This window comes from Brachypodium distachyon, chromosome 2, assembly GCF_000005505.3.
Source record: "Brachypodium distachyon strain Bd21 chromosome 2, Brachypodium_distachyon_v3.0, whole genome shotgun sequence".
NCBI classification, from domain to species: Eukaryota; Viridiplantae; Streptophyta; class Magnoliopsida; order Poales; family Poaceae; genus Brachypodium; species Brachypodium distachyon.
In genome coordinates, this window is record NC_016132.3 from 10,755,878 (window position 1) to 10,772,216 (window position 16,339).

The 16,339-nt window shown below is 54.9% G+C and overlaps 1 protein-coding gene and 1 long non-coding RNA gene across 3 annotated transcripts; both read right to left on the reverse strand.

Annotated features, from left to right (window-relative positions):
* Positions 1 to 11,220: 11,220 nt before the first annotated feature.
* LOC100840812 (ubiquitin) lies at positions 11,221 to 12,946 on the reverse strand. The gene is made up of 4 exons (XM_003565685.4): positions 12,719 to 12,946; positions 11,943 to 12,150; positions 11,679 to 11,745; positions 11,221 to 11,498 (listed from the first exon to the last, which is right to left on the reverse strand). The coding sequence occupies exons 1-4, from the start codon at positions 12,819 to 12,821 to the stop codon at positions 11,457 to 11,459; spliced, it is 420 nt and encodes a 139-aa protein (XP_003565733.1). The 5' UTR covers positions 12,822 to 12,946; the 3' UTR covers positions 11,221 to 11,456.
* Positions 12,947 to 13,953: 1,007 nt separating this feature from the next.
* Positions 13,954 to 15,989, reverse strand: LOC112270649. 2 transcript variants are annotated; one of them, XR_002963000.1, is made up of 2 exons: positions 14,946 to 15,989; positions 13,954 to 14,843 (listed from the first exon to the last, which is right to left on the reverse strand). It is a non-coding gene; the product is annotated as an uncharacterized LOC112270649 (long non-coding RNA). The 2 variants fall into 2 exon arrangements; XR_002962999.1 differs by having other exon boundaries at positions 13,954 to 14,846.
* Between the last annotated feature and the right edge of the window lie 350 nt (positions 15,990 to 16,339).

A 16,339-nucleotide genomic window follows, 5' to 3' on the forward strand; every position in this document is an offset into this window, starting at 1 on the left:
CGGATTCAAAAATCATGTTTGTCTACCACATGGATTTGTAGAGTTAGAGACAATTCCACAGAAATGATGACTTGTAGAGATGAATTGAGGTTAGTTGTTGTCATAGCCCGGGGCGTAGACACCTGGGGTGCGCGGCACCCCCTTTTAGGTTCGCCAGGGGGCGTCGGGGATCGCTCCGCCGATTGCCGGCGAGGCCAATGTCAAGCGTGAGGATGCACACAATCGTTTTTACCCAGGTTCGGGCCACCCTGAGGTGTAAAACCCTACGTCCTGCTTCAGAGTTCTTATTAACCAGTGAACAAGGGTTTACAGGTTGCCGGGGGAGTTCCCGGGCGTTCTCTCCTTTTCTGCTAAGGGCTACTTGCTATTTCTGGCTAAAACTAGTAAGAAACCGACCCCTTTGACCGTTGGCAATGGTCCTCCTTTTATACGCAAGGGGATACCACAGGTGCCTTGGTGCAAGGATGACAAGTGGCGAGCAAAGAGCTCGAGCAGCTTGCCCTCGCTGCGCTGGCTTGCATGCATGGGGAGTAGCCCTGCGGCTAGGGCGCTACGTGCCTAGAATTCACAGCGGGCCAGTCACTGTGGGCTGACTAGACGGGGAATCCCCTTTCTGTCGGAGCATAAATGCTTGCTTGCGATTCACTCCTCGCCCCGACGAGCCCTATGCGCAGGGAACTCGTCGGGTGGCCACATGGCGTCGATGCTCTGTCCGTCTGGTACCGTCCTGGTAGCGATCGCCCGCGCACGGGGACACCCTCTCCGGCAAGTAACCTTCCCGAGGAGCGCTCAGACGGGGATTCTCTTGTTGCCTTCCAGGGCAACATCCGCAGCCTGGCTAGCCCTGCCGGGCTGGTAGCTTGCCCGGCAGCTTGTGCGGTGCTGCCCGGGGCGCTATCGTTCCGGGGACCGGGTGAGGCGACCCACGCGTCATGCAACAGTGGTACCCTGGGTGCCACTGGTGCGACAGTAGCCCCCGGGTGTGGGCCGGCAACGCCTGCTCCCAGACGAACTCACCTTTGGTCGATTGCCAGGCTACGCCCTTAACCGACGCGTGGGTCTCGAGCCGCTTCAGGTGCCCGTTTATGCGTTACTCTAGGGACTCCGCCGTTACGGGCAGAGTAGTGGGGGCGAGATTTCCGCCTTAACTTCCCCTTAAACCCGGGTAGTTAAGGCCACGCCCTGCATTCCCCCTCTTTAAGCGTACTTATCCCCAGCGCACCTGTAGGGTGCGGATGCGACCGTTGCCCAGCGCCGAGGTACTATAAGACCCCACCGCTGCGCTGAGGAGCAAACACTTAGCCCCCAGCCCTTCTTCCTCATCCCCATTCTTCCTTGCACCCCTGATTCTTGCCAATCTCCACTTGCGTTCCCCATGGCACCCACAGCCCCCAAGAGAGGGAAAGGTTCCAAGAGTTCCGTGGCCGACAAAGGCGAGAAGGCTCCCAAGAAGTCTCTCTCGGAGAAGGATCAGAAGAAGCGGGAGTTGAGGGCCACGCATGCCTTCTTCAGGCCCGGCTACAACGGCGAGGGGCTTGACAAGATCCGGCATGCCGTCGCCTCTCGGTTCAACGAGTACGGCGAGACGCTCGTCTTCCCCGCCGGCGCTGATCACCAGGATAACGACTTCCGGGTGTTCGCCCGCTTCATCCTCGCCGGACTGGTACCTCCATTCTCCCTCTTCCTCCACGCGCTCATGGCGGCGTACCAGCTCCGGGTCACGCAGCTTCACCCCACCTCCCTCTTCCTTCTCGCCATCTTCCAATTCCTCTGCGAGAGGTTTGTCAGTGGCGTTGTTCCGCCACTATTTTTACTCGTGCGTCGAGCAATCGGAGTCGATTTCGTCGTCGGCGGTGTTCCATGCCCACGACAAGATGAAGTCGGAGTTCATCGTGCGGACGAAGAAGAAGATCAAGAAGGAGTGGCGCGCGGATTGGTGCTGGGTTTGCGTGGAGGATCCCGATGAGCTCATCTACGCACCCACCGAGCTCCCCGCAAGCAACGCCGGTTGGCGGGACCGCTACAGCCGCGACGCGGAGCTCCTCCCCATCGTCGAGAGGATCAAGGCCCTGCGACTAGCGGGGCTCACTGATCTTGATGTGGCGCGCACCTACATCAGCCGGTGCATCGCGCCGCTACAGCTGCAGTCCTGCCCCGCGTGGATGTACACGGGGCCCGGGGACAACATGCGCCTCCAGAATGGGGGCGTGACCCCGGACGCGATCCGGGTGTGGGTGAAGGGGATCACCGACGAGGATGCCCCCTTCACGGATCTGTCCCCAGGGGCTCCTTCCCTCCACGCCGGTGCCGCGGGGCTGCACGACATCGTCAGCAGCTACCCGCCCTGCAACGAGTGGGGGCTGATGTCCGATTCTCCCGCTCGAGCCCCGCAACCTCCGCCAGCCGTAGCCCGCAGGAAGCGAGTGGCCGAGGAGAGCGGGGGGGGGGGGAATTGGAGCTTAGCTGGCCCGACGTCGAGTCCTCCGGCGACGAGGTTGGCCGCGTTGCCGGGGCCCAGACGGCCCTTCCTGTGGCGGAGGAGACGGACAGCCCGGCCGCAGGAGCCGGGACAGAGGGGGACAAGGCTCCCCCTGCCCGTACGACGTCCCCGCAAGGTACTCGTCCAGGGCCTCACAGGCAGGAGGCACGGATCTCGCGGCAGCCCAGCAGGAGGCGATCCCTGCCGGGGGCGCGGTTCCTCCACCAGCCCCACAACCTTCGGACGCGAGGGTGAAGGAGGAAGTGGCAGGGGAGCAGCAGGCGGCTCCCCTGCAAGGAGACGATGCTCCTCCCGGCCAGACCGTCGCGGCAGGGGTCTCATCGTCGTTCGCCGCTACCTCCAGCCCAGACCCCGGCATTCTCGCTGGGGCGAATTGGGACCTGATCACGCGCCTGGCTCGGCTAGCCAGGGACGAGGCCGCAACGCCGGTTGTGAAAGATCAGTATGGTCGGCTAGAGGGGGGGGGGGTGAATAGGCGACTAACAAATTTTAATCTTTTTCTTTTTCTTTTCTAGAAAGATACACACACTTAATCTAGGGTTTACTAAATTCTCTAAAGGTAAGGCAACCCTAGGATGAAGTGCAATAGCCCAAGCAACTAGATAACAAGAATGTAAAGGGTAAGAATGGATACCACACGAGAGACGATGATTTCATCGGAGTTCCACCGATTGGGGTAGGTGTACGTCTCCGTTTGGAGGAGTGCTCTACCACAAAGGTAGAGACGCCACAAAGGCTCACTCTATTCTCCTCTCACGGCACCACAAAGGTGAGTGAACTCCACTAATGACTTCCTTGAAGGCGAAGACCGAACCTTTACAAACTTCACCGGGGCTAGCTCCACAACTCAATTGGAGGCTCCCAATCCAATCCTCAAGCTCCACAATCCCTAAGGGAAGAGCTCAAGGCAACCACTTCCGTCTAGGGCTCCCAAGTGCCCAAGAGAAATGAAATCCACAAGAGAAACAAGGGGAATCAACTTTGTGACTTGGTGAAACCCTAGATCTAGATCTTCTCCTCCAATCCTCAAAGAATCAACAAGGGGGAAGCTTTTTGGAGAGAGATCTAGTAGAATGAAGCTTAGGGAGTTCTTGGGAGAGAGGGAGCTGTTCTTTGCTTTGTGCTCGAGCAGAAAAACCGTTGGGGATGAAGGGGTATCTATTTGGAGTCCCCAAAATCTAACCGTTATGCACTGCGAGTTCCAGGGGCGGAATTTCCGCTAGTCACCGGAAGTTGCGGCCCTGTTCTGGCTCAACTTCCGGAAATCCACAATGGATTCCAGTAGCGTTGCGGACCTGGTCCGGAGGTTGGGCGGAAGTTCCGGTGTACCGGAACCCCACCGGAACTTTCGGACATGGGCAGGCAAATGCACACCAGTTAGGCTCTAGAGTTGGTTCTCTCTCACTTTTTGGGTAGGCTTTATGTTGATGTAAGATGTTTGTTTGTATACGTGAAAAGAGATTCACCCATTACCTTCCCATGTGGACTCCCTCTTAATAGTACGGAGTTCCTACGACTCAGTAACCGAAAAAGCCGCTAAAACTCCACTACTCTTCGTTTTCCAACTTGAGGGCATCGAATCGTTTTGCGCCATTTGATATCAAATCTGAAATACTTAACGCACAATTAGTCTACAACACACGTTGTCATCACCACCAAAATTAACTAGGAGAGAAATACCCTTTCAGGTTGTCCCCGAGGAGGAGCTCCACTGGTGACTGGAGACCCAACGCGCCGAGCACCAGCAAGCACTGGACTCGCTGGCCGCGGCGCAGGAGAAGGTCAACAAGGAGCACGAGGAGGTGCTCGCGACAGCCCAGGCTCGCCTCAACAAGAAGAGCGAGCTGGTCAGCAGCTACTCCTCCCAGCTCCAGGCGCTGCGCACGAAACTGGAGGAGCAGACCAAGGCCGCGGAGGATGCGGCTGTGGCATCGGCGCGGTAGGAGAAGGAGCTCAACTCCGCCAAGGAGAGGTGCGCCCACCTCGAGTCGGAATTGTCCACCGCCCAGGGTGAGCTCGTCAAGATGGGCGAGGACAACGTGGCCAAGTTCAATGAGATCGCGCGGTTCGCGGAGCTCCTCCGCAAGGCCAAGCACGCGGTGGCGCTGGCGTGTAGCAACCACGACAAGCTGGCGGGGCAACGGCAGGAGGAGACCGAGAAGCTACGCGGGATCGCCCAGGCTGTGCACGAGCTGCTGCCGTGGTTCGAGCTGCAGGCCGCGCAGGTGGACGGCATGGACGTCAGCACCCTGATCCCCTTCTTCTCCGACATGGTGGGGAAGCTCGGGGCTCTGGACATGTGGATCTCCAAGTTCTGCGACGGGGAGATTGCGTCGTGCGCCAGGGAGATCGCCGAGACGATCCTCCCCCGGGTGCACTACTACCACCCCGACTTCCCCTTCGAAACGCTGCTGGACGCGTGGTCGGAAAACGAGGACGGCCCCTCCCACACCAGGGCGGTAAGCCGTTTCGTCGATGAAGTGGTGGACCGGATGCAGAGGAAACCGGAACCGGAGCCGGAGCCCACAGCGGAAGCCCTCGGCAACCAGCCGTCTTAATCCGCTGCTGGTTTTTGTCTTTCCTTCGTTCCCTGCAAGTGTCGCGCTTGGCGCCGTTTGAACAATTATGGTTTTCATTAGTCCATGTAATCGTTCGCTACTTCTATGAATTTCGTTTTCTGGTTCTACTTGGTGCTTGGTTCTTTTTCCCGGAATTGACTTGCGGGGTGGATCTTCTGGTCTTTGTGTGCTATGCCTTGTGTTGCCGGGAACTCGCGCGCTACCCACTTAACCAGACCAGGGACCCGGGACGGACCCTCAGTGCCAACCCGGGGTCAAGTTGCAGCGGCGAGCCACTCCGCTTTCGGGTAGCTACTCCCAAGCATGCGCCCGCAGGACGGACCCGCAAGCCGCATGGGACTCCCGCCGCAAGTGTCCTTCTAACACCCCAACCGCACGCAAGACTGGAACCATACCAATGAGCCAATCGTTAAGTATCAGAAAGCTAGGCGGCTAGGATCATGTACTTAGTTGTCCGTTCTCTTGTCGAACGCCTTGGTTCTGTACTTGGAACGCCTGCTGGAGGGGTGCGGCAAGGGCGCGATGGCAGTGCACCCATCGGCGCTGAGCACCGATGGCATGCACCCCCATCGCGTCCCTGCGGCCTCCCTCGCCTTCGTAGCCATCTCCTCAGCTTCGCTCTGAGCTGTCAGTGGCCACCACGCCCTTTTATAGGCGCGGCGAAGAACGCTTCCACCGCGCGCGCCGAGCTATCGCAACACACGTGGCAATACCCTCCTGCGGTAAGAATCTTGAAGTGGTCGCCATGGACCACTTGCTACCCGCTGAATGACACGGTCTGTGAGCACTCCACAAGTGTTACAGTGCGCCCGATCCCATCCTTATCCTGCATGTCAGATTCTTACCGCGTCCGAGATGCTGTAATTTTTTTTCAAAACGCACGAAAAAGGACGCAGCATAGATAGAAACAGACAGAGCACAGGTAGCTCTCCTGCCTCCCAGCCCCTGGGCACAGAAGGGTCGGTACCAAATTTGGGTGTGAGCACTCTTTCAATCCCAAGACACATACATTGCGTGGTGCACGTTGCGGGGAACCCAGCAATGGCACGACCCCGTGCCGGAGTGATCCGGCAACGGGATTTTTCTTTTCGAAGCTCCGGCAGCCCCCTGCTCACAGCCAAGGATGGAAAGAGCCTTCTGTGCACTTAGAGCAGGAGACAGAAGGAAGAACATGCAAATAACGAGACAATCTGAAATTCAGGAGAAACCACTTATCTTTATTCATAGAAACTAGCGGATTACAATCGGGGGTTGCCCGGCTACACTAGTTCGAGAGGCATGTTGCCGGAGCATCACCTGTGGGCCGGGCTCCGCGGCTTCACGGGTAGAACTTGCGCAAGTGTTCAAGGTTCCAACTGTTTTGCACCGGCAAGCATTTTTCGGTTTCCAGCCGGACAGCCCCCGGCCTGGTCACCTGCACTACCTGGAAGAGGCCCTTCCATTTCGGAGCCAGCTTGTTCCCGGCCTTCGTTCCTTGTATTCGGCGCAGGACAAGATCTCCGATCTCGAGCTCCCGGGGACGGACCCGCCTGTCATGATAACGGTGGAGCCCCTGCTGATAGCGCGCAGCTCTGATAGCAGCCCAGCATCGAAGCTCTTCGATGAAGTTAAGATCATCAACCCTCTGCTCGTGTTGTCTATGCCTGCCGTACGCGCGTGCCCGAGGGTATCCATGCTTTAGCTTGAGGGGCAGCACCGCTTCTGCCCCGTAGACAAGTGTGAAACGAGTTTCGCCCGTTGCCCGGCTAGGTGTGGTCCTGATTGACGACAACACGGGCTGGAGTTCTTCGACTCAGTGCTTCCCGTGGCCTTTGAGCTCGTCAAAGGTTCTCGTCTTGAGCCCCCGCAGCACCTCTGCGCTCGCTCGCTCCCCCTGTCCGTTGCTCCTCCGGTGAGCGACAGAGGCGAAGTGGATCTTGGTGCCCATGCCCTCGCAGTAGGCCTGGAACACGGCGCTCGTGAATTGCGTGCCGTTGTCGGTGATGATACCATTGGGCACGCCGAACCGGCACACGAGGCCCTTGAAGAATTTGATGGCCGCCTGAGCGGTCACCTTCCGCACTGGTTCCACTTTCACCCACTTGGAGAACTTGTTGATGGCCACAAGCAAATACTCGTAGTCACCAACCGCTCTCGGCAATTTGCCGACGATGTCCAGCCCAAGACAGCGAACGGCCAGGAGGATGGAATGACTTGCAGGTCCTGCGCCGGCTGGTTACTCTTTTTCGCGTAGAACTGGCACGCCTCACATGTCTTGACTAGGTGCTCAGCATCGGCTACCGCTGTAGGCCAGTAGAAGCCGTGTCTGAAGGCCTTGCCGGCTAAAGCCCGTGAGGCCACATGGTGTGAGAACGTGCTTCGGTGTATGTCTTCTAGAAGTGCGCGCCCTTCGTCTTGGGGCACGCAGAGGAACTTCACTCTGTTTGCATGCCTCCGGTAGAGATCCCCGTCTACCAGAGCGTACATCTTGGCTTGCTGGGCTACACGCTCCGCGGCAACTTCATCTTCCGGGAGGGCTTCCCCTTTCAAGTGGCGGGCGATGTCCGCTGCCTAAGGTGGGGTTTCCCTATTTACGCATGCCGCCACATCAGCGACATGGACCTCCGCTGTTGCGGGGTTTCCTTCGGTTGCAAGGGGGACCTCCCCGACAGCCGGCTTGGGAGCGACCGAAGGCGCAGTCTGCCTGTGCCAGAACACTCCCGCCGGAACCTTCCGGCTCTCTGCTTCCCAATTGGACAGTTCGTCAGCCGTGAAGTTATCCTTGCGCTTGACGTGCTCGAATCGCAAACCCTTGAACTTGCGTTCCAGCTTGCGGACTTCATCTACGTATGGTGCCATCTACGATCACTCGTAGTCCTTGTTAACCTGGTTGATCCCGAGTTGGGAATCCCCGCGAACAACCAGGCGCTTGATATCAAGGGCGATCGCCGCCCGCAACCCGGCGAGAAACCCTTCGTACTCAGCCGTGTTGTTGGTGGAGTTGGGGAAGTCAAGCTGGATGGCGAACTTCAGCTGGTGTCCTTTGGGTGACTCGATGACGACTCCGGCGCTAGCTCCCTGCAGGATGAACGCGCCGTCGAAGTACATGATCCAGTGGTCTTCATCCAGCTTGCCAGGCAGGCTGGTCTCCAGCTCTTCTTCTTTTATGCCCGTCGAGGTCCATTCTGCAACGAAATCAGCCAGAGCAGCACTCTTTATACTCCTGGTGTTGGTGAAGTGTAGATCGAACTCCATCAACTCCATTCTCCACTCGGCCACTCTTCTGGTGGCCTCACAGTTGGTGAGGGCCCGCTCAAGGCAAAACCTTGATACTACTGTGACGCGGTGCGCCTGGAAGTAATGGCGCAGCTTGCGTGATGCAAACAGAATCCCCAGCAAGAGCTTCTGCACTTGCAGGTACCGCGTGCGGGCATCGCGCAACACCGTACTGATGAAGTACACCGGGTGCTGCACGAGCCGCTTGCGCGGTGTTGACGCCGTCGGCTCGATGGCGGTTCCTGGGTCCAAGGCGGTTGCCGGGGCTGGCTCAGCCCCCTGCCCTGCAAGCTCAGCCCCCGGGAGGTCTTCTTATCTCTCGGCATCTAGCACCGAGTTGACCACTTGGTTAGTCGCTGCCAGGTAGAGTAGCAGCGGCTCGCCCGGCTTCGGGGCGACGAGTATTGGTGGCGACTTCAGGTACTGCTTGAGATCCTGGAACGCCGCTTCCGCCTCGAGGGTCCAGTCAATTGGGCCCTTCTTCTTCATTACCCCAAGGGTTTTCTCCCTGCCTCGGCTCCCGGCCCTCCCTGCGGGGGAGGGTTTTCTCCCTGCCCCAAGACGCGTGGCGCGTCTCCGCGTCCCGGGTTCTGCCCCTAACCCGAACCGGCCGGGGCGCCCTCGCCTTGCGGCTGTTGGGCGGCGAGCGCGAGGAGCTCGTACAACTCCGCACCCCACACCTCGTGTGCCGGCGTGCCCTGCTGCGGCTCGTAGCGCACCATGACCCGTGCGGCGATGATGGCTTCTGCCAGGGTTTCGGCAGGAGGCAGCCGGGTGGGTAGGGTGCGATCCCGACGGCGTCACTCGCGACGCAGTGAGCTCGTGACGCAGCTGCCGCTGCGCGTCTTCGCCCTGCGAGTGAACTCGCTGGCCAGCGCGGGCGGCGTCGTGGCCGCTCGCGCGACTGGCTCCTGCGCTGGGAGCCGCCGGCCCCCTTAGCCGGTTGTTCGCCGACGGCCGAGGAGGTGGGGGTGGCAGCTGCGACTGCTGCACCTGAGAGGGCTCAGGGTTCTCCTGGCCCTGCGAGGCGGGTTGCGCGTCGCGTGACCGCGTGTGCGCCGCTGGGACACCACGCGGATCAATCCGAGAGTCACCAGCCCGCTTGGGAAGCATGATGGCTGATCCTGTTGGTGAAGAAGACGTTGCCAATATAGCTGCAGACGACGGCGCGCCAGATGTCGTAGCCTAGGGCGTAGACACCGGGGGTGCGCGGCACCCCCTTTTAGATTCGCCGGAGGGCGTCGGGGATCGCTCCGGCGATCGCCGACGAGGCCAATGTCAAGCGTGAGGATTCACACAATCGTTTTTACCCAGATTCGGGCCACCCTGAGGTGTAAAACCCTACGTCCTGCTTCAGAGTTCTTATTAACCAGTGAACAAGGGTTTACAGGTTGCCGGGAGAGTTCCCGGGCGTTCTCTCCTTTTCTGCTAAGAGTTACTTGCTATTTCTGGCTAAAACTAGTAAGAAACCGACCCTTTGACCGTTGGCAATGGTCCTACTTTTATATCCAAGGGGATACCACAGGTGCCTTGGTGCAAGGATGACAAGTGGCGAGCAAAGAGCTCGAGCAGCTTGCCCTCGCTGCGCTGGTTTGCATGCATGGGGAGTAGCCCTGTAGCTAGGGCACTACGTGCCTAGAATTCACAGCGGGCCAGTCAGTGTGGGCTGACTAGACGGGGAATCCCCTTTCTGTCGGAACATTAAATGCTTGCTTGTGATTCACTCCTCGCCCCGACGAGCCCTGCGCACAGGGAACCCGCCGGGCAGCCACGTGGCGTCGATGCTCTGTCCGTCTGGTACCGTCCTGGTAGCGATCGCCCGCGCTCGGGGACACCCTCCCCGGCAAGTGACCTTTCCGGGGAGCGCTCAGATGGGGATTCTCTTGTTGCCTTCCAGGGCAACCCCCGCAGCCTGCTCTGCCGGGCTGGTGGCTTGCCGGGCAGCTTGTGCGGTGCTGCCAGGGGCGCTATCGTTCCGGGGAGCGGGTGAGGCGACCCACGCATCATGCAACGGTGGTACCCTGGGTGCCACTGGTGCGACAGTTGTATTGTGATTTCATGGAATATCAAATTGAATTCATGTAGTCAATTCTGTGCCAACCAAACAAGTTAGTTTCTAAAATTCAAAATGAATTCCACAATTCTAATCCCAAATGATGGGTGCCAAACAAGTTGTAAGTATGTTGTCACTGTTGCCTAGACGGCTAGACCAGGGAGCTCACCGGGTGATCAACCAAACAAGGTCAAGGCACCTTCGAAGGATGCTTTCGGCGAGTCACCTTCGCTTTAGGGCAACGACCATTCATATATGAAGGAAAATCGAAATTCCAACACATAAATATTGGTCATTTGCCTCCATATGCATAGTCTGACAAAGGAGATAAGGTATCTGGTGTACACATTATTATATATTCTAGACTTCAAACATCAAGGTGGCCATGAAAATGGCCCAAACAGAGAAATGGAAGAGTTACTATTTTGTTTGTTTTGCCATCTTGTTTACATGTACACTAGTCATCAATCAGTTACATCAGTGAGTTACTAACATGCGGTTGTGTGCTTCCGGAGTATGCAGAGGCCGGGAGGTCCTTACCTGCCTTTTCGGTAAAAGATCATGACAGCAATGGGTAACCTTCTCTAGGAATCTAGCTAGCCTGAAGCTTACTCCACAAAAGTTAACTGAACTCTGAACCTTCTGTGCCCTGGAACAGTTAATGGGGACTAGCGAGTAACCACTAGCCAGTGATGGTATTGTCTTCTTCACTAATATGTTGAATCAACAAGATGAATGATGCACAGACCGGCATCGAGCGATTGATTTAGTTGGGAATCAACCAGAAATGAGGACCAAGATCTGAAGAACATCTCAACAAACACAAAATGTTGTGGTTCATCAGGAAACCAATAATATTTCTAACATTTGAGAAGAGTGGTCAAGTTCCAGTATTTGGTGGGATCTTCCAACAACATTTATCAAACATTCCACTGTCATGCAGAAAGCTCGAGCTACCATTAATTATTGACAAGAGTAATTAAAGTCTCAACATCAAGAAGCAAAACTATGAGATGCGACACAAATGCAGTTGATTCAGCTGATGGGCGTCATCATTTCAAATGTTCATTCACCAACCATGCTTGGAGGCAAACTTTTTCTTTGGCCTCACCTGGAAAACAGAAGTGTATAAACAAAATACAAAGGTAAGAGAAAGAATAAATATTGATCATAGCTCAGTTGTGTTACAGATATATGCATGCAACTGGAATTTATCTGAGTATGAAGGGACAACACTTCCATGACAGGGTAAAATAAGGCCATCTGATCTGACGAAAAGAAGAAGCCTTACCTGGTTGCTGTGGCCGCACTTCTTCTTGCGGCAGTTGATGGACCTGACGGGCAGGCGTGCAAAGCACCTGCAAGTCGTACAAATTTGTGGAATTAAAGAAAATACTGGAGCACACGTTTGCACATACATTTACAAGCACAAACTTCTCGCGAACAGCGTTTATGCAGTAAAATAGATGCAGAAAAGAACAACCATTTCGTAGTTAATTGGTGAACCAGATATGTACAGTGAATGAAATTCGTGGTTCAGGGAGTGCATATATACTTTCGGCAGACCATCTTGTTCTCATTGTGCTTCAGAGCAAGGATCCGGAGGTTGGGGTCGATCCTGGGGTACCAGCCTCTGCCCCCGCCAAAGAGGCGCAGCACCAGGTGAAGCGTGGACTCTTTCTGGATGTTGTATTTGGCCATGGTGCGGCCATCCTCCAGCTGCTTCCCCGAAAAGATGAGACGCTGCTGGTCCGGGGTGATACCTACAGTTATACGCAGAGCAAACAACAAACGTGCACAATTAGTTCATCTACATAAGTTTGGTAAGGTAATAAATGAACTCGCAGTTTCATTAAGGGTAGTGATGAAATTAGCCCGAGATCGACTAGATTTGCTACCAAACAGGGGATCTGCTGCTAGATCCAGTTGAATATCTATTGCCTAGCAAGTTTCCAAAGAAGAGACCAATCGATTTCCTACTGCTGGACTAGCAAGTAACAAGACAAACCAGCATTACACAAATCGGATCAAACACGAGAGTTTTGATTTTAAGATCAAAAGGACCAAGCGTCCAAGCACCCCAGGTAGATCTGCTCTGAGTTAGCTAGTGACGACCAAGCACGGCAGCATTTGATAATTTGCTCACCTAGGTGAGATTATTGGGGTATGCGAATGGTACGAGCAACCAAGAAGAGATAAAAATAAAACGGAAGCTAGCTTTCGAACAACGCCACACGGATAATTACGAGGACCAAGACCACGCAGATGAAGCGGATCGGCCGGCGAACGTCAAATAACATGGAGGAGTTGGTGATCGGAGAAGGAAAGCACCTTCCTTGTCCTGGATCTTGGCCTTGACGTTGTCGATGGTGTCCCTGCTCTCGACCTCGAGCGTGATCGTCTTGCCCGTCAGCGTCTTGACGAAGATCTGCATCTTCCCTCCTCGCCCTCGATCGCTCTCTCTCGCCCGGTGGTGGTGGTGAGCAGTGCAGTGCAGTGAGCAGCGCCGCGGACGTGAAGTCCTTTTATAGTGAGTAGCGAGGTAACGCACCCGCTACGAAACCCCAAGAACCCTAGCCAGCCAAGTGGAGGCGTCGCTGCTGTAAGCACGGAACTTGGTCGGGGGTGCCTGGCTGGCTGGCTGCCTGGTTCCGACTGCCTGTGCAACCAATCGATCTAGACGGTTTTAACGGAGTAAGCCCATTTAAAGCCCAAAGTCCATAAGGCCGATTAGCTTTTTTTGGTTCCTGATTTCTTAATTAGACATTTTCCTCTCTAAAAAAAGAAAAAAGGCAAGACATGTTGATACCGAAATAATATAGTTTTGTGCCAATTTAATGTCCCCCTATTAAAATTTATTGCTCTGGATAAATCTTTATATCTGGTATTCGATGCAAACCATCTGAATTTCATTTTTTTTAAATGATTGAGGTTAAAGTTAACTTCTTTCTGGTTGGTCTTGTTTCGAACCAAACGTGCCACTCAAATGATATACTCCCTCCGTCTCATATTAAGTGACTTTCTATTATATGTATCTAGACGCTTTTTAAGCATAGATATATCTATATTTAGGCAAATTTGAGTCACTTAATATGAGACGGAGGGAGTATATGTCTTATTGGAGATATATCACGAGTTTGATATTACCACTTAATTGTTGAAAATGCTCCCTGGCTAGTCGCCACGATTTTAGTTGCCACTAACAATTAATACTTTCTTCGTCCCATAATTCTTGTCGAAATCTTACATGTATCCAGACATCTTTTAGAAATAGAAACTTCCATTTTTAGGCAAATTTGAGACAAGAATTATGAAACGGAGGGAGTATTTAAGAGATCAGCTTGTGGTAAGTACGTAGAAGGGTCGTTATTCGATTTGAGTAAGAATAATCTTAAATTTCTTTAACAGTTAAGCAAACTGTGTATAGTTTTTTGCGATGAACAGGAAACTATCTGATACATTCTCTTCCTATGCCAGTTGTGCGTGGCATTTGAGGTACTCCCTCCGTCCAACAAAGGATATCTCAACTTTGACTAAATTTGAATGCATTTATACACCAAGTCATGTTTAGATACATCCAAATTTTGACAAACCTAATACATATTTTGTTGGACAAAGGAAGTATATAAACAATCCATCTGCACGCGAAGCCCATTCTAATTTCTCCAACAATTTTGGGGACATACATGGAAGAATGTCGTGCACACAGATTGTTAGATCCGTCTGCAAGACTTCGACGTGGAGCGGCGGCGGCAAGGTCTAGCTCTCGTTTAACCCTAACCTGGGTTGAGGTCTTCCACTTGGTGTGCATCGATGGACTCAACACTTACGCCCACGAGGTCTCCATTCCTATTTCTAATTCGTACATTTTTATATTCGGTGATTCTAAGTGGGGCACGTGCCCCACTCGGTCTTACCGTGCGGCGTTGTTCCCACCGTTCGATTCCTCTCCCGCACCCATCTCTCTCCCCGTTCCACTCTCCTGTACACCACCTACAAAATCCTCAAATCACATTCTCTTCTCTCTCCCGATGATGGCGCCCTCGGCCTTCTCTGCATCGGCGTTGCCTCGCACAAGAACAGCGGAAGAACTCGGTGGGGAACTTGGTCGGGCCCCGCCACCTGCTGCCTCTGCTGCCCACCGTCAATAATGCTCCGTGGCTGTGTACGAGGCTGCCGCCATTAACGGATGAAGAGAAATTAATTCAAGTGTCCTGTCGTCGCTGACGCCATGCCCGTCGGCCCGCAGCTCCGTAGCGTAGGTCGTCATCCTCTTTCCGCGGCTCCGCAGCACCAGCGTAGGTCGTCGTCTGGCAAGTAGGCGCACGTAGGCCCAGATGCACGAGCTCCCGGTGGGGTCGAGAGGGTCGCGGACGAAGCTGAGGCTCTGGACTGCGGCTATGTGCGACCTGGGGCAGTGGGTTGACGCTGTGAGTTTGATCCCCATGATTTGTGTCTGCTGGAAGAGAAAGAACAATCAGATTGGAATTTATACATCCTGCTGACCCAAATCTGAGAGAGGGAATCACGGAGAGAGAGGGGAGCAAGGAGTCGGTACGGGGCTGTTTGGTTGGGCTGGCTGCACCTGTTTCGCATCCGCCATGCAAAATTCACCTTGTTTGGTTTCTTGGGCCAGGTTAGGTGGTGCAGCCCGGATGCAAAAATGGCCTCCTCAGCATGCATCCCGCGTACGCTCGAATCGAGCGTTTTTTTCGGTGCAGCGGCCTTTCTCTCGTCTATCTCTTCCCGACCTTGTTCTCGTGCTCGTTGCCCGGTGCCAAATCGCCCCCGGCGGCCTGCTCCGGCCTCCTCTTCGCCAGACACGCCCTCCCCGTCGATCTCCGAGCTTCCCCGACCCCGTTCCCGGCCCAAATCGGGGCCGGCGAGCAGTCCGCCGCCGCCCAATCGACCACCCGCCGCAACCTCGATTGGCTCTGCCGCCGGCTCAATTCTCTCCACTGCCGGCTCGATTCGCTCCGCCACTGCCTCCTATATCGTCCAAGCCGTCCTGCGCAGCCGCAGCGCCACCTTCGCGGGCTTGATTCGGTCCGCAGCTCGATGGGGTCCGGCACCTTCTCCTCTTCCTCTGCTGCCGCCGTTCCTCCTTCTCCTCCGGCGTCGTTTCTCGTCATCTAGCGCCGCCGCTGCCTCTATTTTGTCTTCTGTCGCCGTTCCTTTGCCCTGCCTGTAGCTCCTCTATTCATGGAACACCAAACATACGGCTACAGTTTGGGGATGCACCCCAGCTGCTGCATCCCCTGCTATAGCACCCCTCGTGCGATGCAACCCAGTGGCTGCAGACAAACCAAACACCCCCTACAAGTGAAGAAAAAGAGACACATGGTCTTGGGGATCACATCGTGTGGACATGAGAGAAAGAGGGAGAGTAGCTGCAGGAGAGGGTGAGTGGCCCAACGACATATTGTTCGGTCCTATTTGCCATGTTGTAGGCGCGGATAAGCCGGCAAGTAGGTGCGGATAATCTGGCAATTAGACACAATTAACCTGGCAAGTAGGTGTGGATAAGCCACTAGGTAGATGCGGATAATCTGTCAATTATATGTGGATAAGCCGGCAAGTGGGTGCGGATAATCTTACAAGCAGGTGCAGATAATGTGGCAAGTAAACACAACTAACCTGACAACTAGGTGTCGATAAGCCGGTTGGCACATGCGGATAATCTGGCAAGTACGTGCGAATAATCTGGCAAGTAGGTGCGGATAATCTGGCGATTATGTGCGGATAATCTGGCAAGTAGACACAATTAACCTGGCAAGTAAGTGTTGATAAACTGGTAGGTAGATGTGGATAATCTGTCAATTAGATGTGGATACACTGGCAAGTGGTGCCAATAATCTGGTAAGTAGGTGCGGATAATCTGGCTAGTAGACACAATTAACCTGGTAAAGAGGTGTGGATAAGCCGGCAGGTAGATGCTCATAATCTGGCAAT